Source organism: Chrysemys picta, chromosome 13 (assembly GCF_011386835.1).
Source record: "Chrysemys picta bellii isolate R12L10 chromosome 13, ASM1138683v2, whole genome shotgun sequence".
Classification (NCBI taxonomy): Eukaryota; Metazoa; Chordata; order Testudines; family Emydidae; genus Chrysemys; species Chrysemys picta.
The window spans coordinates 5,182,086-5,208,251 of NC_088803.1; the positions used below are offsets into that span (position 1 = coordinate 5,182,086).

General features: G+C 52.5%; 3 gene segments (V, D, J or C); 2 read left to right on the top strand and 1 right to left on the bottom strand.

Annotated features, from left to right (window-relative positions):
- Positions 1–26,166, top strand: part of LOC101948672 (immunoglobulin heavy constant epsilon-like) — a 375,427-nt gene that overhangs the window by 193,211 nt on the left and 156,050 nt on the right.
- LOC101947277 (immunoglobulin heavy constant gamma 2-like) overlaps positions 1–26,166 on the top strand; it is a 193,920-nt gene that overhangs the window by 89,559 nt on the left and 78,195 nt on the right.
- On the bottom strand, positions 12,530–18,677 carry LOC112061611 (Ig heavy chain C region-like). The segment is given in 6 exon segments: positions 12,530–13,054; positions 13,242–13,571; positions 15,230–15,544; positions 16,848–17,168; positions 17,478–17,804; positions 18,408–18,677. Coding segments are annotated over 6 exon segments (1,821 nt in total).

The window sequence follows — 26,166 nt, forward strand, 5'->3', positions numbered from 1 at the left end:
GGGCTGAAGATGAAGGGAGGGAATGAAGAGGACGAAGCAGTGCTGGCCACCTCCTAGGAGCCTGGAGCCGGGCACTCACCACACCTGTGGGACACAGAGAGCAGAGGGGTTCAGCTGGTACCGTTGGACCCGGCGTTGGGCTCACACCCAGCATCCTACGCTGGGAGAGCAAGGCCAGAAGAGACCGGTGGGACCATCCAGCCTGTCCTGCTGCATAGCATGGGCCATGGACCTCGCCCAGCCACGCCTGCGTCCTGCCAGGATGTCTGGGTTAAGCTGGAGCTCAACTTCCAGACAGAGACACCAGCCTTGTCAAACCGCCTCAGGGAACGGCCACCGCCCAGCGGGTGCCGCACACCAACTCCCTGGAACCACAGCTGTCTAAGCCGATTCGGCTTCTGGTTCCAGGCTATTGCACCATGTCCCCGCCACAGAACCGGCTTCACAGGCTCCTATGGGCCTTGTGCATCTGGGCCCCACGACTGATCCTTAATGATCATGGCGGAGTGGTTAGTGATTGACGCTCATTGATCCTTGCTCCATGAACATTTGTTCTGGCTTCTGAATTAGTGATCATTCATTTTTGGTCGTTGATCATTAATTGCTGATTATTGATAAGTGATTATTATCAGTTGATAATTCCTAGCACTTTATTGATGGTTGGTGCTTGAGCCTTGATTGTTTAACATGAATTACTGATCTGTGAGTGTTGATTATTGATAATTCATTGCAGATTAATGGCTATTCAGCATTAATTACAGATCACTAGGTACTGACCAGAGACAGCCAATCCCTGATTACTGATTTCTCAGTGATAAATGATTGGAATTGATAATAGACTGTTGATTCATTTATTGATCACTGCCATAGCAACTCTGATGGGAACTCATTAATTAGTGATGACGGGTGGTGGATTATTAACAAGTAATCATTCCTGATTATCTCTGATTGATCCTTGCTCACGGTGAGGAATCAGGGCTGGCAGCAGAGCCAGTCCCAGGCGACCTGACGCGCGCCCCCGGCCTGTAGCTGCCTGATCGGCTCCGCCCTGATTGCTGGGCAGAGTCAGCAGACCGGCTCATAACCCAGCAGAACTTCAGCCGTTGCCCAAAGTATTTCCCCAGGGCTGTGACAGCGGCTGTGTCGGATTGTTCCAGCCCTGCTCCTGCCTTGTTCCCGTCTCGGTCCAGCCCGGCTCCTGTCTGGCTCCAGCCCGGCTCCTGTCCTGGACCCAGGCTGTCCTCTCTCCAGGTAACCTGTTCCTAAACCTGGGCTCTAATTCCTGACATTGGTTTTAGCCTCTGACAACCATAAATTCCTAGACATATGTGACAGGGAGAGACCTCGGGAGGTCACCTAGTCCCATCTCCTGCCGTGAGGCTGGACTAAGTAATAACTAGTCCATCCCTCCAGGGCCGGCTCCAGGCACCAGCAAACCAAGCAGGTGCTTGGGGCGGCACATTTTCAGGGGCGGTATACCGGCCAGCCCTTTTTTTGTTGTTGTTGTTCCTTGGGACGGCAAAAGCCCTGGCAGCAGCAGCACATCGTGCGCGGGGGGCGCCTTGGGGCTGCTGTGGTTCATGCCGCGGGGGAGCAGCGCCCGCACCTTGTGGCTGGGCCGGGCAGGCTCTGAGCGGGGGACACTCGGGCTGGGGGCCGCCCCGTGGGGTGCATGGAGCTGCCTGCAGGTGCCGCAGGGCGGCCGCCCCCCTAGCACCGCAGCGGAGCTGGGCAAAGTGTCCCGAGCCGCCCAGGGACTGCGGCAGGGCGGCCAGGAGCAGCAGCAGCAGTGGGGCCATAGAGGGGACCGGTGCCTGGGGCGCTGCTGTGCGGGGCCTGTGTCCCGCTCTCCGGGTCTCTGCTCCCTCTCAGGCTGCCCTGCCCCGGCTCCTCAGCCCTCTGCCAGGCAGTCCCCCGGCTCTGCCCTCCCGGGTCTGGCCGGTCCTGGAGGTGGGAGCCCGAGCTGGAGGGATCCCGGGCTGAGGCACGGCCCGGGAGCCCCGCTGCTTATCCTGACCCTGCCAGCGCTGGACCGGCTGGAGGCGAGGGGGGAGCGGGCGGAGTCAGCACTGGTGGAGGGGAGCCCAGCGTTGGGGTGGCAGAGGGTGCGGGTGGGGGGCAGAGCCCAGGTCTGGGGTGGGGGGGGCAGCCAAACTTTTTTGCTTGGGGTGGCAAAAACCTAGAGCTGGCCCTGCGCCCCGGGAGAGAGCGCCATGAAATACCCCTTCAAGGGTTCGCCCGGCTTCCCCCTTCTTCTCTCCCCCCCGCCCCCTTGGGAACGAATCTGAGCCGGGAGAAATCCTTTCATTCAGGCACAACTTTTTAAGGATAATGACCCGACCTCTGATCAAGTGGCCGTGTCGGGATTAGCCCCCGTCGGACAGCAGGCAATTCTCCAGCGCGCTCCTCACCCGTGTCAGGGAATGATCTGGGGAACGTCAGGCTCATTTGAAAGGAGGGAAAGGAGCAGAAAGCGCTCCGAAGCAGCAGCCCAGCTCCTAGTAAGACTGAACTACGGAGCGTGCCCAGGAAAGCCCAGGGCTGTCTCAGGAGATAACTGTCCCCTGTTGAGGCTCTCGCTCAGCCTCCGACCGCGGCTGCACAACCCCGCAGCCTTCCCTCAAGAGACCCAGGCGTGACACGGGGCAGCAAAGCACGCGGGGATTTAAGCCTCTGGAAATGTCCCTCTCTAGTCTGTATTTCCCCTCCGCACATATCCCAGGCACACGAGTTACTCCGGCGCTCTAGTGGCCCATGGGGCTTTTCAGCTCCTCTGTCTCAATAAGAAATTCAGGCAGATACACCCGGCTCAAGCAGATTCAGATGCAGTCGTTGCCCAATGCTGCATCAGTACCGCACCCAGTCAAACAAACAAAACAACATTGCAAAGTGCAAACGTGTAAAAGCCAAAAAAAAAAAAGGGGGGGGGGGGCAAAAATTTTTTTGCTTGGGGCGGGAAAAAACCTAGAGCCAGCCCTGCATCCCTGACAGGTATTTGTATAACCCAGGGATCGGCAACCTTTGGCACGCGGCTCGCCAGGGTAAGCACCCTGGCGGGCCGGGCCGGTTTGTTTAGCTGCCAGGCCAATGGGGATGGCAGGAAGCTGCAGCCGGCACATCCCTCTCCCACAGCCCCCATTGGCCTGGAGCTGCGAACCGCGTCCAGTGGGAGCTGCAATCGCCCGAACCTGCCGACGCGGCAGGTAAACAAACCAACCCGGCCCACTAGGGTGCTTACCCTGGTGAGCCACGTGCCAAAGGTTCCTGATTCCTTGTCTAACCTGTTCCTAAAAACCTCCAACAATGGAGGCTCCACAACCTCCCTGGGCAATTTGTTCCAGTATTTACCCAGCCTGACAGGTAGGAAGATTTTTCCAGTGTCCAACCTAAACTGACCTTGCTGCAATTTAAGCCCATTGCTTCTTGTCCTATCCTCAGAGGATAACGAGTACAATATTTCATCCTCCTTTTTGCAACAACCTTTTATGTATTTCAAAAATGTTATCATGTCATTCCCCCGCCCCGGCTACCCCAGTCTTCACTTCTCCAGACTAAACAAACCCAGTTCTTTCAATCTTCCCTCACAGCTCGTTTTCAAGCCCTTAAATGATTTTTCTTGCTCTCCTATGGCCTTTTGTCAATTTTTCCACATCTTTCCTGAAATGTGGTGCCCAGAACTGGACACAAGACTCCAGCTGAGGCCATATCAGTGCGGAGCAGAGCGGAAGAATTACTTCTCGTGTTTTCCTTACAACACTCCTGCTAATACATCCCAGAATTTGGTTTTTTTTTTCCGACAGTATTACATTGTTGATTCATATTTACCGCTATGACCCCCAGATCCCTTTCAGCAGTACTCCTTCCTAGGCAGTCATTTCCCATTCTGTATGTGTGCTACTGGTTGTTCGTTCCTAAGTGGAATACTTTGCATTTCTCTTTATTGAATTTCATCACTGAGTGTGGGTGACTGAGTAGTTCCCGAGGATGGTTGGTGGCTGATGGGGGGGTAGATTACTGAGCGCTGGTTATTGCTAGAAGCAGTGAAGCGTGACCATGAAGGTAGCTGTGGCTATTACCTTAGCCAGCGTGACGCCGGCGCTGTACAACAGGCTGAGCAGGAAGAGAGCAATGAAGGCAACAGGTGTCCAGAGACTGTCAGATTCCTCCTCTCCTCCTTCAACGTAGACGCCGGGGTCCTCCACCAGGCAGTGAGGAGCTGGGGATGAGATAAACGGGCCGGTTAGAGAGGCCTCTTCGTTAAGCCAAGGAGCTGAGTGGGCCCAGCAGGGAGCTCCGATCTGCACTCGTGGCAGGAGTTCCTGTCCAGGGCCAGAGACAGAGGGTTCCCGGCCAGGAGAGACCGGCAGGCTGCAGGTGGAGACCCCCCGTCACAGGCTGCAATTCTCAGAGCAGCCTCAGGGATTTCAGCCCCCAACTTCCATCAAATTTAACGCCCTTTGGCTCCTTTACAAACCCCAGCCAGCGGCACGACATGCCCCAACCCGAGCATGTTCTCCCCCTCCCTTGGCCAGCCAGGGAACTGGGCTGAGACCTGCCAATGCATAACTCAATGGGGCCATGGACACCCATCAAACAGCAGCATCTTCCCAGTCAATGCCAGCTTGAGCCGTGCTGGGACCGGTTCCCGGACAGCAGAGGCACCAATTCCCCCACCACCAAAAGTCCCTATTTTGGGGACCTGGGGAATTTACCCACTGAGCTGTTCTGAGACCTCCCCCAACTCGCACCATCCCAGAGGGAGTGTGGTCCAATGAACAGAGCACTAGGATGGGACTCAGGACCCCCATGGGTCTATTCCCAGCTCTATCATTTACCTTGCAGGACCTCAGGCAATTCACCTCCCCTCTCTGTGCCTCAGTTTCCCTTCACACCCTTTCTCTGTTTGGACATTGAACTCTTCTGGGCAGAGACTGTCTCTTACTCTACGTGTGTGCAACTCCTAGCACATTGGGGTCCCAAACTCAGTGGAGACCTCTTCACATGATTGTCATACACCTAATTACAGGCCAGCTGATGGGAACAACTTTTAAGCTACTACCCGCTTGGATTCCATTGCAACCCATGCTCTGAGAAGGGGGAAGATCTGCCGCCCATCACTACATTTGGGCAACACCTACAAAAGGGGGAAAGGCATGGCCACCTGTCATAACTATAAAGGGAAGGGTAACAGCTGTCCTGTGTACAGTACTATAAAATCCCTCCTGGCCAGAGACTCCAAAATCCTTTTCCCTGTAAAGGGTTAAGAAGCTCAGGTAACCTGGCTGGCATCTGACCTAAAGGACCAATAAGGGGACAAGATACTTTCAAATCTTGGTGGGGGGAAGGCTTTTGTGTGTGCTCTTTGTTTGAGAGTTCGTTCGCTCTCGGGACTGAGAGGGACCAGACATCAATCCAGGTTCTCCACATCTTTCTAAACAAGTCTCTCCTATTTCAAACTTGTAAGTAAATAGCCAGGCAAGGCGTGTTAGTTTTCCTTTGTTTTCTCAACTTGTAAATGTACCTTTTACTAGAGTGTTTATCTTTGTTTGCTGTAACTTTGAACCTAAGACTAGAGGGGATTCCTCTGGGCTCTTTAAGTTTGATTACCCTGTAAAGTTATTTTCCATCCTGATTTTACAGAGATGATTTTTACCTTTTTCTTTAATTAAAAGCCTTCTTTTTAAGAACCTGATTGATTTTTCCTTGTTTTAGATCCAAGGGGGTTGGATCTGTATTCACCAGGAGTTGGTGGGAGGAAGGAGGGGGGATGGTTAATTTCTCCTTGCTTTAAGATCCCAGAGGGGTTGGAACTGTATTCACCAGGAGTTGGTGGGAGGAAGGAGGGGAATGGTTAATTTCTCCTTGTTTTAAGATCCAAGGGGTTTGGATCTGTATTCACCAGGGAATTGGTGAAAGGTTTCTCAAGGCTTCCCAGGGAGGGAATCCATTGGGATGGTGGCAGCGGACCAGACCTAAGCTGGTAGTTAAGCTTAGAAGTTTTCATGCAGGCCCCTACATTTGTACCCTAAAGTTCAAAGTGGGGATACAGCCTTGACACCACCCCATCACCAACACCCTGAGCTGCCCCATGTTGTCAGGATGCTGGAAACAGAAGTGATGGCCCCCAACTGATTTCTCACTTGGAGCGACTGCCACCATCACACAGCAGTGACCTCAGTCCCTGTAGGCAGACGTCTCCATGGCCCATTTCTAATTCCTTGAGCCGTCTGTATTGTTGTGTCATGGGGACTGAGTAAAGACCCCTCCCAACTCATCCAACAAGGGATACCACTCAGTAGGAGCCTCTTTCATTCACCACCAGCCTGGGCTCCATTGGGAAACCATTCCCAAGAGTTGGAAGGACTCACAGCCCAGCATTCCCTGAGCCCATCCATGTGTCTTGTCAACAGCAGGAACGCCTACTGGGAAATGGCCTGGAGTCTCCTCAACTTCGTATACTCCTTGTTACTCAAAGGGCTGGCATGAGAGGCCTCAGCTGTCTGGATGTACCAACTGAAATCTTAATTCACTCACCAGCGCACTCTATGGCCTGGGCCATAGAGTTCGGTGGTGGATAATTGAAGTGACCTTCCTAGCTCTGAAACCTTGACTGGTGCTTTTGTAGATCTTAAGGCAAGAAGGGACCATTACAGCAATGAGCCTGACCTCCTGTATACCACAGGCCTGAGAATCTCACCCAGCTACCCCTCTATGGAGCCCAATGACTTGTCTTTATCGGGAGCAATGGGCCCCAGGCTGGATGTACAGATCTTGAGATGGAGACTCCACCGCTTCCACTGGAAGTTCATTCCAATGGTTCCCTTCCAGATTTTGTGCCTGTCACGGGGTGTGCAAACCCGCACTAGCCAAGACAGGGTTAATCCCACCCTAGTGGGGGAGGAAGTCCTGCCCCTCAGACCATGCTAAGCACGCTCCACATGCTGTGCTGGTGTAAAGAAGAGCAGCCCAGCTCAGTCTGCACTGACTGCCAAGGAGGAAGGACTCAGTCGAGGCTCCAGCCCAGGGGCCATTACAGCCCTTGCCTGAGGAAGGCAGAGATCTAGAGACACACACCAGAGACCTGTTGCCTACAGCTGACAGCTGGAGTTGGAGTCCCAGGGAATTACCTGCGCCGAGGAGCCCGGAGACCCCGACGTGATATGGACTGCAGCTTCAGGAAGCCCGGTCGGAAGTGACCCAGGGAGGTGGAGGGAGTGGTATCTCCCACCCGTGTAAGGTCAGCATGTTCCAGTGTTGCAATGAGGGGAGGAAAAAAATAACAGAATATGTGGAAATGGCAGAGGTGCTTAATGACGTCTCTGTTTCGGTTTTCACCAACAAGGTGTGTGGCGATTGGACGTCTAACATAGTGAATGCCAGTGAAAATGAGGTAGGATCAGAGGCTAAAATAGGAAAAGAACAAGTTAAAAATTACTTAGATAAGTTAGTTGGCTTCAAATCATCAGGGGCTGATAAAAATGCATCCTAGAATACTCAAGAAGCTGACTAAGGAGATATCTGGGCCATTAGCGATTATCTTTGAAAAGTCATGGGAGATGGGAGAGATTCCAGAAGACTGGAAAAGGGCAAATATAGTGCCCATCTATAAAAATGAAAATAAGGACAACCCAGGGAATTACAGACCAATCAGCTTAACTTCTGTATCCGGAAAGATAATGGAACACATAATTAAGCAATCAATTTGCAAACATGTAGAAGAAAATAAGGTGATAAGTAACAGCATGGATTTGTCAAGAACAAATCGTGTCAAACCAAACTGATAGCTTTCTTTGACAGGGTAACAAGCTTTGTGGATGGGGGGAAAGTGGTAGATTTGGTATATATTGATTTTAGTAAGGCTTTTGATACTGGATTGCATGACCTTCTCATAAACAAACTATGGAAATGCAACCTAGATGGAGCTTGTCATAACTATAAAGGGAAGGGTAACAGCCCTCCTGTGTACAATACTATAAAATCCCTCCTGGCCAGAGACTCCAAAATCGTTTTACCTATAAAGGGTTAAGAAGCTCAGGTAACCTGGCTGACACCCGACCCAAAGGACCAATAAGGGGACAAGATACTTTCAAATCTTGGGAGAGGGGGAGGCTTTTGTTTTGTTTTGGGAGTTGTTCGCCCTTGGGACTGAGAGGAACCGGACATCAATCCATGCTCTCCAAGTCTTTCTGGACAAGTCTCTCATATTTCAAACTTGTAAGTACAGCCAGACAAGGCGTATTAGTTTTATCTTTGTTTTTCTCAACTTATAAATGTACCTTTTACTAGGGTGTTTACCTCTGTTTGCTGTAACTTTGAACCTAAGACTAGAGGGGGGTCCTCTGGGCTCTTTAAGTTTGATTACCCTGTAAAGTTATTTTCCCATCCTGATTTTACAGAGATGATTTTTACCTTTTTCTTTAATTAAAAGCCTTCTTTTTAAGAACCTGATTGATTTTCCCTGTTTTTTTAGATCCAAGGGGGTTGGATCTTGATTCACCAGGAGTTGGTGGGAGAGAGGAGGGGGGATGGTTAATTTCTCCTTGTTTTAAGATCCAAGGGGTTTGGATCTGTATTCACCAGGGAATTGGTGAAGAGTCTCTCAAGGCTACCCAGGGAAGGGAATTAGCACATTGGGAGTGGTGGCAGCGGACCAGATCTAAGCTGGTAGTTAAGCTTAGAAGTTTTCATGCAGGCCCCGACATCTGTACCCTAAAGTTCAGAGTGGGGAAGCAGCCTTGACAGAGCTACTATAAGATGGGTGCATAACTGGTTGGAAAACCATTCCCAGAGAACAGCAAAGAGTCCTGTGGCACCTTATAGACTAACAGACGTATTGGAGCATGAGCTTTCGTGGGTGAATACCCACTTCTTCTTATTCACCCACGAAAGCTCATGCTCCAATGCGTCTGTTAGTCTATAAGGTGCCACCGGACTTTTTGCTGCTTTTACAGATCAAGACTAACATGGCTACCCCTTTGATACTTCATTCCCAGAGAGTAGTTATCAGTGGTTCACAGTCATGCTGGAAGGGCATAATGAGTGGGGTCCCACAGGGATCAGTTCTGGGTCCGGTTCTGTTCAATATATTCATCAATGATTTAGATAATGGCATAGAGAGTACACTTATAAAGTTTGCAGATCATACCAAACTGGAAGGGATTACAAGTGCCTTGGAGGATAGGAATAAAATTCAAATTGATCTAGACAAACTGGAGAAATGGTCTGAAGTAAATAGGATGAAATTCAATAAGGAAAAATGCAAAGTGCTCCACTTAGGAAGGAACAATCAGTTGCACACATACAGAATGGGAAATGACTGCCTAGGAAGGAGTACAGCAGGAAGGGATCTGGGGGTCATAGTGGATCACAAGTTAATTATGAGTCAGCAGTTTAACAGTGTTGCAAAAAAACCGAACATCATTCTGGGATGTATTAGCAGGACTGTTGTAAGCAAGACAGAAGAAGTAATTCTTCTGTACTACTCCACATGATAAGGCCTCAACTAGAGTATTGTGTCCAGTTCTGGGCGCCACATTTCAGGAAAGATGTGGACAAATTGTAGAAAGTCAGAGAAGAGAAACAAAAATGATTAAAGGTCTAGAAAACGTGACCTATGAGGGAAGATTAAAACCTGTGTTTGCTTAGTCTGGAAAAGAGAAGACTGAGCGAGGACATGATAACAGTTTTCAAGTACATAAAAGGTTGTTACAAGGAGGAGGGAGAAAAATTGTTCTCCTTAACCTGTGAGGATAGGACAAGAAGCAATGGGCTTCAATTGCAGCAAGGGAGCTGTAGGTTGGACACTAGAAAAACCTTCCTGTCAGGGTGGGTAACCACTGGAATAAATTGCCTAGGGAGGTTGTGGAATATCCATCATTGGAGATTTTTAAGAGCAGGTTAGACAAATACCTGTCAGGGATGGTCTAGATAATATTTAGTCCTGCCATGAGTGCAGGGGACTGGACTAGATGAGCTCTCAAGGTCCCTTCCAGACCTTTGAGTCTATGATTCCCCGCTGACCCAGTGGTGGACCACTCCACCACTGCTAGGGCCCTGGGTCAGGACCTGGTAGAGTCAGGTGGGCTCATGTCCCCCTACCCTGGGCACCACCCCTCTGGTGATGGCCCCTGGGTTTGGCCATTACACTACACTCCCCTGCATTTGAGGGCCTCTCTATTCACTCTGACTCCTAGGCCACGCTCCCCTGCACTCAAGGGCCGCTATATTGACTCTACCCCCTAGGAAACAAAACCCTGCACTCGAGGGCTAATATATTGACCCTGGGCACTAGGCCATACCGCTCTGTGCTCGTGGGTCGCTGTATTGTCTCGGCCCATTAGACCACACAGCCCAGAACCCAAGGGCTGCCGCTTAGACGCTGGCAATTGGGCTGCATTGTGGTGAGGCCCAGGACAGTCCGGTAGACTGTATCTGCAGTGTCAGCACAACCCTGATCCACCCAAAGTGCTTTATTCTACATTTGTATCTGTCTAGGTTTAACTTCCAGCCATCGGCTCCTCTTCAGCCTTTCTAGACTAAGTTACAGACCTTTACTGCCTGGTACTTTCTCCCCAGGGAGGTACTTATATATATCAATGAAGCCATCTCCTGAATGTCTCTTTCAGCCAATTCCTCTGCTCCTATCTCTCACTGGAAGGCATTTTCTCCAGCCCTCTAGTCATTTTTCTAGCTCTCTTTTGCACCCTCTCCAATTTTTCAAACGTCTGTTTGAATATTGGACCAGAGAATGGCCACAGTGCATGGGACCAATGGTCCATCTACCCCAGTATCCTGTCTTCCAACAGTGGCTGATGCCAGAGGTATCAGAGGGAATAACCAGATCAGGGCAATTACTGAGTCATCCATCTGCTGTCGTACAGTACCAGCCTATGACAGGCAGAGCCTTAGGGACAACAAGAGCTTAGGGCTGCGTCCCTGACCATCTTGGCTAATAGCCTTTGATAGACGTCTCCTCCATGAACTTCTCTAATTCTTTTTTGAACCCAGCTATATTTTTTGCCATCACAACATCCCCTGACAACTAGTTCCATGGGTTGACTCTGTTGTGTGAAGAAGTCCTTCCTTGTGTTTGTTTTAAACCAGCTGCCATTTAATTTCATTGGGTGACCTCTGGTTCTTGTGTTATCTGAAGGGGAACATAACACTTCCTTATTTGCTTTCTCCACACCAGTCATGATTTTAGAGACCTTTATCATATTCCCCCTTAATCATTTCATTTCTAAGATGAAAAGTCCCAGCCTTTCTAATCTCTCCTCATACGGAAACTGTTCCCTCCCCATGATCAATTTTCTCCCATTTCTCTGTACCTTCTCCATTTCTAATACGTCTTTCTTGAGATGGGGCGATCAGAATTGCATGCAGTATTCAAGCTGTGAACATACCATGGATTTATAGGTGGCATTATGAGATTTTCTGTTTTATTGTCTGTCCCTTTCCTAATGGTTCCTACCATTGTTACCTTTTCTGACTGTCACTGCATGTTGACTCCCAAACTGAATGCTATATTCCAGTATTGGTCCCCCTAACCCCGTACACAGAGGTGAAATCACTTCTCCTGCACACCACCCCATGGTCATACATCCAGGGACAGAGCTGGTGGGAATGGAGGCTCCTAACTCAGTCTCACCCTTCCGCCTAGCTCCCTGCAGACATAACACCAGGTTCCTGGGGGCTCTGCCTCTGCACCTTATGTGGTCAGGTGAGGACGCATCTCCGAGGAGTTCTGACGCCAGAGTGGCAAGGGCTACATTGCTAGACAGGTGCAATGGTTAACCAACAAGTCTTGGAGATGGGGGATCGGGGCTCGATTCCCACCTCTCCCACTGACCTGCAGTGTGACCAGAGACAAGCCACTTAGGCTGCGGTCTTTAAAGGACTCTTAGGATATTAGGTGCCCGTAAAATAAACTCACAATTGCAGTGGAAATTGGGCGTCTCACTCCTTTTTAGTGTCCCAACTTTAATCCCTTTGTGCCAAAATATCCCCTCCCAGCCTCTCTCTGCTTAGACTATCAGCTCCTTGGTCCCAGGACGTTTGCTCTATGTGTGTTCGTGCAGCGCCCATCCAATGGGGCCCTAACCTCAGTCAGGACATCTAGGAGCTGCACTATCATGAATAATAATGGATGGATGGCAACTCACTGCAGAGGGATGGACAGGTAGGAACATGACACTGCATGAGGATGGATGGATGCAGAGAGGACACTGCATAATTTTGCATGTATGGATGGATGGATATGGTAGAATCAAAGACACAGGTTCTACAGAGGGTAGGATGGATGGATGGATGGATGAATGGATGGATGGATGGATCCTGTGGAAGGATGAATTGATGGAGACAATCCATAAGGAAAGGAGGATGGCTAGAGAGAAAGAAAGAAGGGTGGATGGATCCATCTAGATATTGTGGGAGGAGGCATGGGTGGGTAGATAAGACACAGAGACAGTCTCTGCCAGAAGACACACGCTTCATCACAAACTCTAGCACGTTGCATTTTTATTGGGGCATATTCCACACACAGCCAGGCTCTGTACTCCAGAGCTACCACAGCTTTACACACAGGCGAAGAGGAATCCCAGACCCCACGAGGTTTCGTGGCCTCTCAGATACGCCCTGAGGAGCCCATGGGCCTCTGTTCCTCAGTAGCAGGTGACGTCGGTGTCGGACAAGATCACAGAGACATTGACGGCGGTGGGTTTACCGGAGGATTTGTCCACGCTCCGGTGGATGAAGGTCATGGGCAGACCCTCGTGCCCCACCACGCAGGCGTAGGTGTCCCCCCGTTCCCATTCGGATGCCAAGACATTGAGTTTGCTGTAGATGAAGTAGAGCTCCTCCTCCCCAGCCTCCCGGATGGGGCCGATGTTGGTGTAGGCTTCCTGGGGCACGGGCCGGTCCTGCTGGGTCCATGTCACCAGGATCTCTCTGGGCTGGAAGCCGGAGGCCAGGCAGGTGATGGTGGCTGATTCCCGGAGAGACAGCTCCTCAGCGTAAGGAGGGGAGATGTAGACAGAAGGGGCCCGGAGGGAGACCACTGCCATGAAAAACAGCGAGGGGTTAATGCTAAGGGTTGGGACCCAGGAGTCCTGGCTACCATCCCCCACCCTCATCACCCTGCTATGTCCCACTAGACCCCCCCACTCCCCTCCCAGACCCATGGATAGAATTCAGGAGCCGGATTGGAGCTGGCGCCCCCTACAGGGGAAAGGCTGAGTTCTTACTGTGACTCTTGCGGATGGTCTTGACAATGGCCGACGGGATGTCTTGGTGCTTCACGGTGCAGGTGAACTCCTCCCCCGCCTGCCACTCCTCCACGCACACCCGCAGGATGCTGGTTGCACTGTAGGTGCCATCTTCCTGCAGCACCGGTTCCCTGGAGACTACGGCCAACAGGCCCCCACTACCCCGGTTCCAGGAGACCTCCAGGCTGCCGGGGGTCTCCATGCCACTCACCAAACAACTGATGGTGGCATTCTGTGCTATGTAGAGGTCCTCCAGCGAAGGGGGAAGGAGAGAGACCTCCAGAGGGTGTCGATTACAGTTGCTGATACCTGGTTGGGGGCAGGAGGCAACGTTGAGGGCTGGGCTGAGCAAATATTTCAACAGGCACCAGGTGGTAACTGAGTGCCTCTCTCTCAGGGGTGCAAAGCCCAGGGGCTGTTTGGGAAAGGGGCTGAGGGTCATTGGACTTGTAAATAGGCCACTGGGTTCCCTGGTGAAAGGGGCGGGACCCTCATTTTATGGAGCAGTGGGAACAACGGCTGAGATTTTCCAGCCAATCAAGGGACTGGGATTCCTGGGTCCCATTATGATTATTTGGGTCTCTGGAACCCAGGAGCAAATCTGAAGGACTCCAGCTTTGTTGGGAGAAAGCCCCATTGCAGAAAACATGGCTGGGGACAGACCTGCCATGGTTGCTAAACTCAGGGTACTTCTTGCCTGAAATTCATGAATTAAATGACGCTCCTGAGCTCAGCATAATTATCCCCATTTCCCAGAGATGGCAGCTGGGACACAGAGGACAAATGACCTGCCCATGGTCATGCCTGGCACCCAGACCCCCCCAATCTAACCACTAAACCCCACACGGCAGCCACAGCTCAGGACAGAACTTGTATTCCCTAAACCCCTACCCCCTGCACAGGCAGAAGGGCCATTTATATTTCAGAACCATGCTCTGCCAAGGTCCCTCAGGGCATGAGTCCACCAGCTCCCACTGCAAGCCGATGGGGAAGGGGAGAGCTTGAATCCCTTTAAAAATCTAAGTAGGGGAGCCCAGACTGATTGGAGCCCTGGCACCTGGGGACAATGTCCTCCATTGAAGGTTGTGTGAAGGATATGCATGGTGTCGCTCATGTTTGTAAAGTGGATGCTGCTGGAGCTGGGATTCCAGATTCATATGGATGCCCAAGCCCCACTGTGGGGCAATGGAGCTGAGAGGTTTCTCTCCTTTGTTTGCATTAATTTGTCGGCTTCTGAATCCGATATGGAATCTGCCCCACCCCAGCTCATCTTTTCCTTGAGAACAGATTTTAATTGGCTGCCTCTCATGGCTGCAGATCCATGAAGACATTCCTAATGTGCCGACACCAAATTTAAGGATTAGAAGAAACCATAAGAACAAAACTGTGACTCTGCCACCATGTGAATCCATGTCCAAGTGTGAGACAAACAACTGCCCAACGGATCCATGGTTAAGAAGGAAAGAAACCACCTCCCTGCCATGAAAGACATCCGTGAACTTTCCCCAAGAGCAAGAGTGTCCATCCCAATGTCTTGGCCAAATCACAGCCCAATGAGATTACATTCTGCACCCTCCCTTAAATTCCCTTTTGCAATTAGGACAGTTTTCCTGCACTTCCTTCAGTGATGATGGGGTCTGTGAAGCTGTGGAATCATCTCATCCAGGGGTGGATTGGGATCCCCATTAGTTGGGGCATTTCAGACTGGATAATGCCTTGGGAATTCAGGGAACTCTCCCACACTGGAGTGGAGGGGGCGTTCCCCACCCAGCTCAGGTTGCAATAAAACGTGCAGTTCTTCGTTTCACCAAAGACGGCATCATAATGGAGGTAGAAATCCATCATTGCCTCCCCCTCCCACCAGGGATCACATGGAGTCATGCAGTTGTTCATGCCATTGGTTGGATGGGATAAGAACACGTAGTGGACATCCCCAAATTAATACCTCACTCTGAGAATCCACTTACCCAGGGACACCTTTTCCACAACACTCTTGGGCTCTTGCATGGCCGGGTGATGCACCACGCAGGTGTAATTTCCGTCTCCTTGACTTTGCTCAACCTTCAGGATGCTGTAGGCAGAGAAAATGGCACTTCCTGACACAGGGCCATTGTTGTAACTAGACTTGAGTTCTGGGGAGTTGTTCTTCAACCATGAGATGCTGATCTCTTCAGGGTAAAAGCCACTAGCTTCGCAGATGAGAGTCAAGGAGACTCTGTTCCCGGAGATGTCTTCATGGTAGGCTTGGGAGACGGTGACTGAGGGCTCCTTCTTCTTGATGCCTAAATGAAAAGGAAGAGGGGGAAGAGAAGAAGAAGACTTGGTTTGCACGGCTAAGTAAAGGACTTGGATCCAGCAGCTATCACTGTGTGAAGGGGCCAGGGAGGGCAGTTGTTCAGGATATGTGTGCAGCTAGACCAGGCAAAATAAAAACCCAACCATTGAGCATCATCTCCCTTGAAACTCAGAGATCCTGGATCTTCACCCAAACACTCAACTGAACTCCCAAGCCTTCCCCACAGAATGCACAGTGACCTTCCACATCCTCAACCTTAAACGGCAACAACTTAACATCATCTTCATTTTCGTCTTCATCACCATCATCATATTCATCTTCTTCACCTCCCTTGTCTTCATAATCACTTCCTTCCTCTTTATCTTCATCTTCCTCAGATCAACGCCTTCATTATCATCCTCTTCCTCTTTATCTTCATCATCTCCTTCAGCCTTCTAACGTTCTTTCTCTTTTTCTCCTTCAGCATCTTCATTTCCTTCTTCATTGTCATCAACATCATCTTCGTCTCCTTTGAGATCATCATCAAGATTGTTATCCTCAGCTTGGTTTTACAGTAACACAGACGGATATGGTGCTTTGAGCTAGTCCTGCATCCCAAACCTGAACCCTCACCCCAAACCTTGAACCACACTATCTCCTCTTCACCCAAGTCTTCACCATGCATCATCATGACATTGGTTCACCAACCCATTTTCTCACTCAGATGGAGCCACTTCCCTCCTTCAAACGCTCACAGCAAAATTCAACACGACTGAGATTTTCAAAGGCTGCCTTAAGGACTTGGACACCTTGGGTATTTCAATGGGATTTGGGCACCTAACTCCACTGGACACTATTAGAGAGTCTCACCAGAAATAGCCCTGAAAGGCCAGATGGCGGGCGATAAGCAACAGCATGATTTCCAGAGGTAAGAGGTACATACACACATCCGAACAGAGTCACAAATAGGGCATTAAGTCCCTAACAGGCCACATCCCCGGATCCCAGGGAGCCGAGGGAGTGAAATTCTTGGAGGAGCTGGAATTTAATGGTAAGGCAGGGAATACTGGGGAAACTGTGCACGTGGAAATTAATGCGAGATTGAGAATGAGAGATTCATGGGGGAAATACTAATTACACATGCAATACACCCTTGTGCTGAGGAACTAGGTTCCGCTAAAGTCCTACTTGGGCGGTTTAACTGGGACATAAAGGCTGCCTAGGACTTCTGCAGGGTGAGTTTCACCCTCTAATCCCAATTAACAGAGACTGGAGTTTGCCTTTCCCTTTGAGATGCCAGGGCTACTCACCTGTATTGCTCATGGTTATGTCCTGGGTTAGTTCTCCAGAACAGGGTGTGGTCACTTTGCAGGTAAATTTGGTGCTTTGTCCCCATTGTGCCAGCGACACAGGGTGAGAACTGACCAGGCTGGTGGTCCCGTTGCTGTTCATCTTGAGGGGTTCTGTCTTCGCCGCGGAGCTGACTTGCCCATCCACTTTCCATGCGATTCTGCTGGCTGCTAAGTCATAGCCCAGAACTAGACAGGCAACGTGACCAGAATTTTTGATGACGTCTTCATAGGAGGGTTTGGTTAAGTAGATGGTTGGGTCAAGTGAGCTTCTGAGGCAGGCTGAGAAATGCAAAGAGATGTCATTGACCAGTTCAAATAATGTGGAAAGGCAGAAAAAGACTATTGAAATCTAATCTAATCTAATCTATCCATCCACCTCCATCAGAACACTCATAGTCTCCATCCCATCCATCCAGCCATTGTATCTCTTTCTCTTCCCATCCACCTACAGTACCAGTTTCTCTACGGTACTCCTATGTCTCCCATCACACTGGTGTCAAGGTGCAGTCCCACCTACCCTTAGGCAGGGCTGGTTTCTGAGTAACTCTCCACCCCCCCTCCCTGCCATGCACGGGCGTAGCCCCTCACCCAAGCACTTGCTGGTGTTGTGCATGGAGAGCTCTGTTCCCACAGCTGGGTGGGTCACTTGACAGGTGTAGACGTCCCCCTTCTCCCAGCTCTGCTTGGTGACGTTCATGCGGCTCTGCCCCATGTAGAAGCCGTCTGTGCCCATTGCAGAGGAAAAGGCCGGGGTGGGGGGGCTGCTCTCCTTTCCATTCACCAGCCATTTCACGTCGGCTTTGCCGGGTTTGAAGCTCAGGAGGAGGCAAATCAGCTCCAGCTGGCTCTCTGTGGAGCTGTCCTCGCAGGTGGGGGCCAGCAGGTGAACCTCGGGGGGCCTTGTCGAACCACACGCTGAGAGCAGAGAGAGGGGAAAACACAGTCCAGTGTCACTGTCTGTAGATCCCCAGTCCCCTTCCAGAGAGAGCGCTAACCCTACAGTCCTCCCAGCGCTAGAAAAAAACCCACCTTGTTGGGTTTGGGTGAGGGAGAGGGGGAGGGAGTTAGGCGGTGAGCCGAAGTTTTCCCCTGTACAGAAGGGCCAGCATGGGGCTTAGGTGCCACTTCAGCCCAGCTGCGTGTCTAAGATTTCCCAAGGTGCCTAAGGGGTTTGCATTCCAACTTTCCACGGGAACCAGGTGCCTAAATCCTTTAGGCAGGGCTGAAAACTCTCCCCCTTAGTGGAACATAGGTCTCTGCCCAGGGGTGCCTTTCACCCGAAGGTTTTCCTCGTTCGGGGGTCCATGGAGGGGGCGCTGGGGGCAGGAGTTCTGCAGTGACAAAGCACCAGGGCTCAGCGTGTTTCAACACTGGGCCAAACTTTCCCCAGTCGTTCAGAGTGAGATTTTTCCAGAGGCACCTACAGGATGTGGATTAACATTAACTGGCTCCCAGACCCGCTAGGCCCTTTGAAAATCTCAGCCTGGCTGTCCCGTCCTCCCCCACCGCATGTCTTACATTCCCGAGGGAACGTCTTCGACACTGTCTTTGCTGTGCCTGGATGCGTCACATCGCACTGGTAGGTGTCGCCCTGCCGGGACCAGTCAGGGAGGATCAGCAGGCTGCTCCGGGTGTGGAGCCCGTCGCTCATCGTCACCTCTGGGAAATCCTTGACCCCCTGGGTCACTTTGCCAGAATTCCACTTGATGTTCACTGGTGATGGTAAATAGCCAGTTACGAGGCAGGCCAGGCTTGTGTCCGGGGGAGCACTGCCAGTCTGGGTGCAGCAGGGAACCAGGGGGAAGACGGACGGGGGGGTGGATTTTGCTGGAAAGATAAAGAGAATATAAGAGAAACCATCAAAAGGGGGAAATCAGAAAACCATGTCACTGATCAACCCACATCCGTCTATCCACCTCCTTCTATGGCCCAGTGGCTGTATGGCCCAGTGGTCAATTCACTGGAAAGGAGTCAGGACTCAGGTTTATTCCCAGCTGCTGTGGGACCTTGGGCCGGTCGCAGACCTTCTCTCTGCCTTTCACTTTCCATTGTGCAGGGGTGTCCTAGCGCTGGGCAAAAAACACGAGAAATGGGATTCGGACCTCGGCTCTTCCAGTGTAAACCTGGAGCAACTCCGGTGGAATAGCTCTGGGTTTGTGCGAGTGATGCTGACAGGAGACTCTGGTCCTTTACAAGGCACAAATATTCCCCAAGCACCTCACAACCTGAGTCCAGCCCTCCTCAGCTCTCTAGTGTGAAGTGAGCAACATTACCCTCATTGAACACATGGGGAAACTGAGGCCTGGAAAGATGACGTGGCTTCCCCAAGGTGACAGAGGGAGTATGTGGTAGATCTGAGAACTGAAGCGAGCTCCCTAAGCCCCTTCCTCTATTTGATGACAAGACCATTAGTTGAAGCTAGGGAAGAGCCCTCCATGAGTCATGGATGGATGAGACAACTCAACACACACTTTCTCCTCCGGTCCCTGCCCTTCTGTGCACACAGATCTTCCAAACCATACACCTCGGCATCTGGGCTCGTCAATCTGCCTCTCCGGGACACTGACAGGTCCAGGGGAGATTCACTGAGGGTGAAATATTCACTCCCAGGTGGTTTTCCCAGCTTTGCAGTATTTTGGGGGTTGCAGTCCTTATTTCTGGACTGTGGTGAACTCTCCATGACTCAGCGTGTTTAAAGCCAGCTTCGGCCTCTCTTTCTAACTGCGCTGCTCAACCAGAAGGTGGGGGCTTGGGCCAGGAATTTCCGGGGGACATGCCGATCACAGTGATCCCTTCTTGTGCCCTGAAACTCCACCAATCGATGAGTTCTAAACACGTCAAATTGCAGTGGACATTCCACCACCAGTCATGGTGCGAGGAACCACCCAACTACTTCTCACCACCTTCACAGGAGCAAGGATTAGAAGAGACCCTTTGTATAATAAAGACAAACTGCCAGGAGACGTTAAAAGAAAGAAAAGATGCTAGAAGGGAGACAGGATACTTATGTGCAACTACGTACAGGACATCTATCTAGCCCCATACATGCCCACTATCAATCTATCCATCCTGGGTGGGTGGGAGTCAGGACTCCTGGGTTCTATCCCCAATTCCAGGACAGTCATAAAGTTTCCTTTTTCACCTTCCCGCATGGCAGGTTCTGAAAAATACGCCCCAGGAGGCCTCAATCTTTTCTGAGGTCTGCGGCCTTTGTCACCGAATCTCTGCGGAAAACCAACCACCAAACAAACAAACAACATGGGCTGAAAAGGGGAAGTTTACGCAAATGAAAGTCACACTGAGGTTGTTTTTCACCCCAGTTTTAGACCCCTTCACTCACCCACCTGTCCAATTTTCACACCTTCCCACCAGCTGTAACAGTGAAAGCTCCCCAGAGGGCGTCATCTATTGTTCTCAATCTATAATTATCTTGTCTTCCATGGGGGGGGAGAAGAGGCGATGCCTGACAGGCAAAGATACCTCAGAAGAGTTACGCGACAGAAACAGAGCAGAGCTGGACTCTTGGACAGAACCCCCCGGTCTACAGTGCCGGGCCACGACCCAACATGGCCGGTGATTTGGTGAGTCTATCACAGGAAAGTGGCTGCTATTGGCTTGTCACATGAGTGCAGAGGGTGTTTTAACCCTGTCAGAGATAAATGGGGTGAAGAGTGTCCTAGAGAGGGGAGCAAGACGCCTGGATTCCCATCCCCAGCTGTGGGAGGGGAGTGGGGTCTAGTCGTTAGAGCGGGGGGCTGGGAGCCAGGACTCCTGGGTTCTTTCCCCAGCTCTGGGAGGGCAGTGGGGTCTAGTCATTAGAGCGGGGGGCTGGGAGCCAGGACTCCTGGGTTCTTTCCCCAGCTCTGGGAGGAGAGTGGCGTCTAGTCATTAGAGTGCGGGGGTGGGAGCCAGGACTCCTGGGTTCTTTCCCCAGCTCTGGGAGGGGAGTGAGGTCTAGTCGTTAGAGTGCAAGGGTGGGAGCCAGGACTCCTGGGTTCTTTCCCCAGCTCTGGGAGGGGAGTGGGGTCTAGTCGTTAGAGCGGGGGGGCTAGGAGCCAGGACTCCTGGGTTCTCTCCCCAGCTCTGGCAGGGGAGTGGGGTCTAGTCATTAGAGCAGGGGGTTGGGAGCCAGGACTCCTGGGTTGTCTCCCCAGCTCTGGGAGGGGAGTGGGGTCTAGTCGTTAGAGCAGGGGGTTGGGAACCAGGACTCCTGGGTTGTCTCCCCAGCTCTGGGAGGGGAGTAGGTTAGAGCCGGGGTCTGGGAGCCAGGACTCCTGGGTTCTTTCCCAAGCTCTGGGAGGGGAGTAGGTTAGAGCCGGGGGCTGGGAGCCAGGAGTGTTGTGCTCTGTTCTGACCTATGAAGGGCAGTGGGGTTCATCCCCCTGTGTGGACCCGATACCAGGGCAGGGTGCAGCACATGGCTCCCCTGCACAGCCTGGATATGCTGCGGAGGCCAGGACGGGTAACACAGGCCAAGCTGTGCCCCCCAGTAGAGACGGGGGAACAGAGGTGCTTATCTCACACTCCACCTATCAGCTGGGATAACAGCTTTGAAAGAACTGTAGGGAGCGAGCCCAGGGTTGGGCTAGCAGGGGCTGCAGGTGGGGAGTGAGGGGCACCGGCAGAGCTGGGGGTGCGGGACCCAGGGCTGGGCTAGCAGGAGGCTGAAGGTCGGGAGTGAGTGGAACTGGCAGAGCTGGGAGGAACCCAGGCCTGGAGTAGCAGGGGGCTGTGGGTCAGGAGTGAGGAGCATCAGCAGAGCTGGGGGCAGCCCAGGGTTGGGCTAGCAGGGGGCTGCAGGTTGGGAGTAAGGGACACCAGCAGGACGGGGGGGCAGGGCTGGGCTAGCAGGGGGCTGTGGGTCGGGAGTGAGGGGCACCGGCAGGGCTGGAGGGGCAGGGCTGGGCTGGCAGGGGCTGCAGGTTGGGAGTGAGGGGCACCAGCAGGACGGGGGGGCAGAGCTGGGCTAGCAGGGGTGGGGGTCGGGAGTGAGGGGCACAGGCAGGGCGGGGGGGCAGGTGCTGCAGGTTGGAAGTGAGGGGGCACCAGCAGAGCTGTGGGTCGGGAGTGAGGGGCACCGACAGAGCAGGGGGGGCAGAGCTGGGCTAGCAGGGGTGGGGCTCGGGAGTGAGGGGCACAGGCAGTGCTGGGGAGCAGGGTTGGGCTAGCAGGGGTGGGGGTCGGGAGTGAGGGGCACAGGCAGGGCTGGGGGGAAGGTGCTGCAGGTTCAAAGTGAGGGGCCACCAGCAGAGCTGTGAGTCGGGAGTGAGGGGCACTGACAGAGCGGGGGGGGCAGAGCTGGGCTAGCAGGGGTGGGGGTCGGGAGTGAGGAGCACAGGCAGGGCTGGGGGGCAGGTGCTGCAGGTTGGAAGTGAGGGGGCACCAGCAGAGCTGTGGGGGGGCCAGTCCTGGAGTAGCAGGGGGCTGTGGGTCAGGAGTGAGGGGCACCAGCAGAGCTGGGTGCGGGGAGCGCAGGGCTGGGCTAGCAGGAGGCTGGGGCTCAGGACTCAGGGCCATTAGAAGACGTGGGGCGCTCAGGGTGGGGGGGCTGCAACTAGACGTTCGGGGGAGCAGCTGAATTGTTTCTAAGGGGATTTTATTAGCTCCTATCTTTAGCCCAGTCACAAATATGTGCAACCAAAAGCTGTCTAACCTGAGGCACAGATTTCCCCTTTGGCATGTCCCTTGTCGGAGGTAAAGCCCTGAACTCAGCGAGTGCAGGAACGCGTCTCCCTGAGCCGGCCCTGCCTCCCTCCACCAGCTCTGCGCTCATGGTCCGTGCTGAGAGCCCAGCCTGGGGCTTCCCAGCACAGCGAGAGGTGAGCTCGGCTGCCTGGGGCTGGACGGAACTGGCAGCTCAGAGGCGACAGCTCAGAGCTCAGGTTCCTAACTTGGCCTTAGAGCTGAGCTGGCCCCGTTTTTGCAGCGCGCTCAGCTGGAGACGTGTTGGGCTTCCCTTCCGGGGGGACGAGCTCTGACGTCTCCGGCTAAAGCCCACTGGAGATGCAGACCCCGGTAAGTGCTCCCCAAGGCGCCTCAAGTTGGGCATCTAGAAATTGGGCAGCTGGAATTCTTGGGAGATTCCTCCCGTAGAGTTTGGGAAAGTGTCCAGAAAATCTTCATCCCAATTGGTTAGAATCTGAGTGGTTTCTTGAGTGGGAATCTGGCTAGAAAGGTCGTGAGCTGGGGTGGTGGTCACCAGTCGATTAGTGGGTTTGGGGAAGGGAAGGTTTTTTACCCTAATCCCAGAACTATGACCCTAAACCAAACCTTAAACCCAACTACTTAGACCCCCAGCTCTGTCCTAACTCCCTAACCATGACCCTAACCCCAGCATCCTAACCCCCGACAGATGCACCCATTCCTTAACCCCAACACCCTAATCCTCGCCCTTTCCCTATAGTTCTATCCTCATCCTTCAGCCCGGCTCTCTAGCCCCTACTCCCTAACTCTGCCCTCCAACTCTGATCCTCTCGTCAAACCCAACCCCTAACCCTAACGTCCCCACATTATCCCCCGAACCCTGACTTTAGATTGCCTAGGCTGCAATGGTCCTGGGATCAGTAGAGTCCTCATTGTTATTTCTCTGTAAAACTCCTGGCGCAATGGGTCCCTGGTCCTAGAATGGGTTTTCTAGACCACTGTGATACAAGTACTAACGACCAATTATACCCCTAACCATAACCCCAGCTCTAACCCGAACCTCCCCACCTTGACCCTCTGAGCACTGGGGTTTCTGTGTCTCCGGTTGGGTAACAAGCAGCCCAGCATCAGAATTATGAGTCATCGTGGCAAACTGACCCCTTGGGATAGGACCCAAAAGTCTCACCAACTCCCTCTGAGAAATGGCAGCAGAACCGGTTGGTATCTGTTGGTTGAATGGTGGCAAAATTGGCTAGAAATCCAATCACAACACGTCAAATATTGAACTTGAGAGTGGAAAGGTATTTGACCCAAACCATTAAACCATCACCCTTAATTCTATCCCTGCAACCTATAGCCCTTAACCCCAGCACCTAACCCTAACCGCTAACCCTTAATCCTCGTCCTTATGTATAATTCTAACCCGAATTCTAACCCAAAGTGTCCGTATGTTGAATTTGACAGTCCCAGTTTTTCCTACCAGTTTCTCAAGTGAATTCCCAGGACATCTAACCCCGTGTGTTTGAGATACAGAATTGCTAATTGGCCACTAGGGGCTGTTGATGTTAGCAATGAATTTAGGAGCCTAATGAGAAGATAACATTTAATATTCGTACCCAAGCTAAAATTGTTAGAATAACATCTGCACCTCTTCAGCTGGAGACCTGAAGACCCAAAGGTTAGTGATACGACACTTCTTCGGAGAGCCCAGAAGTGTCCCCCAATTTCAGTTCCTTGGTCAAAAACTTGAGTTGTTTTCTAGCTGCAGACGCAGTGATTTCTCCAAGGGGAATTTCTCTGCCACTTCGCCACCTAATTCCCTTTGGTTCCTCAGGAAAAACCCAGTGCAAATTACTGGGAACAACCCTCCACTCTGTAAAATTAACCCATGTTACTGCTGACCAGTGGCACCAGCACAATGCATCATCCAGTCCACAGAGCAGAGGTTGGGACACAGGACTCCTGGGTTCTCTACCTGGCTGTGCCACTGACCTGCTGTGAGCAGGTCCCTTCCTCACTCTCTGCCTCAGTTTCCCCTCTGACCTTTCCTTTATCTTGCCTATTTGGCCTGTAAGTTCTGTGGGGTAGGGACTGTCTGTCATTGTGTCTCTCTGCAGCACCTGGTGTAATGTGGCCCCCGATCACAGACTGGGTCTGTTTAGCACCAAGTGAATTGGGGGCCCTGGTCCTGGTCAGTCTGTGACACAACCTGGAAGACGGGGGGCAGCCTATCTCAGGCACCCACTTACACAGACATTAATAAGACCTTGCAACTGTCACTAGTCTCAGCACAAACTGTGCTGTGCTGAATGGAGCAGAGTGGGGCTCCGCTAGGGGACGCTCTCCCCCAGCATAGAGTGCTGGCCCCAGTGCCACGCTAGGGCCTGTGCTGCACGGAGCGGGGCAGGGGCTCGGTAGGGGCTGTTTCTCATGGCCTCGCTCTCTCTCCCTTTGCAGCTAGCCCCACACCCCCGTCTGTTTTCCCCCTGAGCTCCTGCACTGGCGAAGGCACCACATCCCAAGTCACCTTCGGCTGCCTGGCCAAAGGATACTTCCCCGAGCCGGTCACCGTGACATGGAGCCCAAACGTCGGCTCCTCGGGCGTGAAGACCTATCCCTCCGTGCTGCAACCTTCCAGCGGCCTCTACTCCCTCAGCAGCCAGGTCACCGTCCCGGCCAGCAGCTGGGAGTCTGACACCTATAGATGCACCGTAGAGCACCAGCCCACCAGATCCACTACCTCCACGGAAATCCCAAGTAGGGACGGCGCGGCGCAGCCCGGGGGGAAGGGAGGGGTTGGGGGTCTCTCAGGGCCCTGCTCTGGTGACTGCTGCAGGGAGAGAGGATGGGAGCCTGCTAGTGCTGTGAGCTGATGGAGTCGCTGTGGTGGGTGGGTGGATGGAGAGAGAGACACCACGCCAAGAGAAGCGATGGGTGCTGCAATGCAGGGAAAGAGGCAGAGGGCTCCAAACTGGGCTCCGTGCTGCAGGGAGTGGGGGGGGAGCTCAGAAGGGGTCTATACAAAAACTAACCCATCACCCTTCTCCCAGAGCCCACCCTCCGTGAACCCCATGCCCCCGAGGTGGAAGTCCTCTACTCCTGCACCACCAACCCAGGCACCGTCCAGCTGGTGTGCTTAATCTCCGGCTTCTACCCCAAGGCTTTGACGGTGGAATGGCTGGTGGACGGCGAGCATGGGCTACTTCATAGTCACAACCACCCTGACAAGAAGAACTCTGATGGCACCTTCAGCACCCGCAGCATTGCCAGTGTCTCCCAGAGCAAGTGGCTGGAGGGCAAGACGTACACCTGCCAGGTGTCCCACCCGGGCAGCTCTACCACAAAGCAGGACCACGCCCGCAAGTGCGAAGGTGACTGTCCCCAGGGCTAGGCTGCCTACGAAGAGGAGGGGCAGTGGCAGATTTAGAGTGAGTGGGGCCCTGTGATCAGCTTCATTTTGGGAGCCCCCCTTGGGACCCTGCCAAGAAAAAGAACATTCTCTCTTATTTCCTCCCGCCCTTGTTTTTCATTCTTGTTTTCTTCATCCTTCTCCTGTAAGTAATAGCAAGTAAATGAAAATAAAGTAAGGAACCTTGATTCTTCTTGTAGTCGAACTTATTTTTACACAGACCAC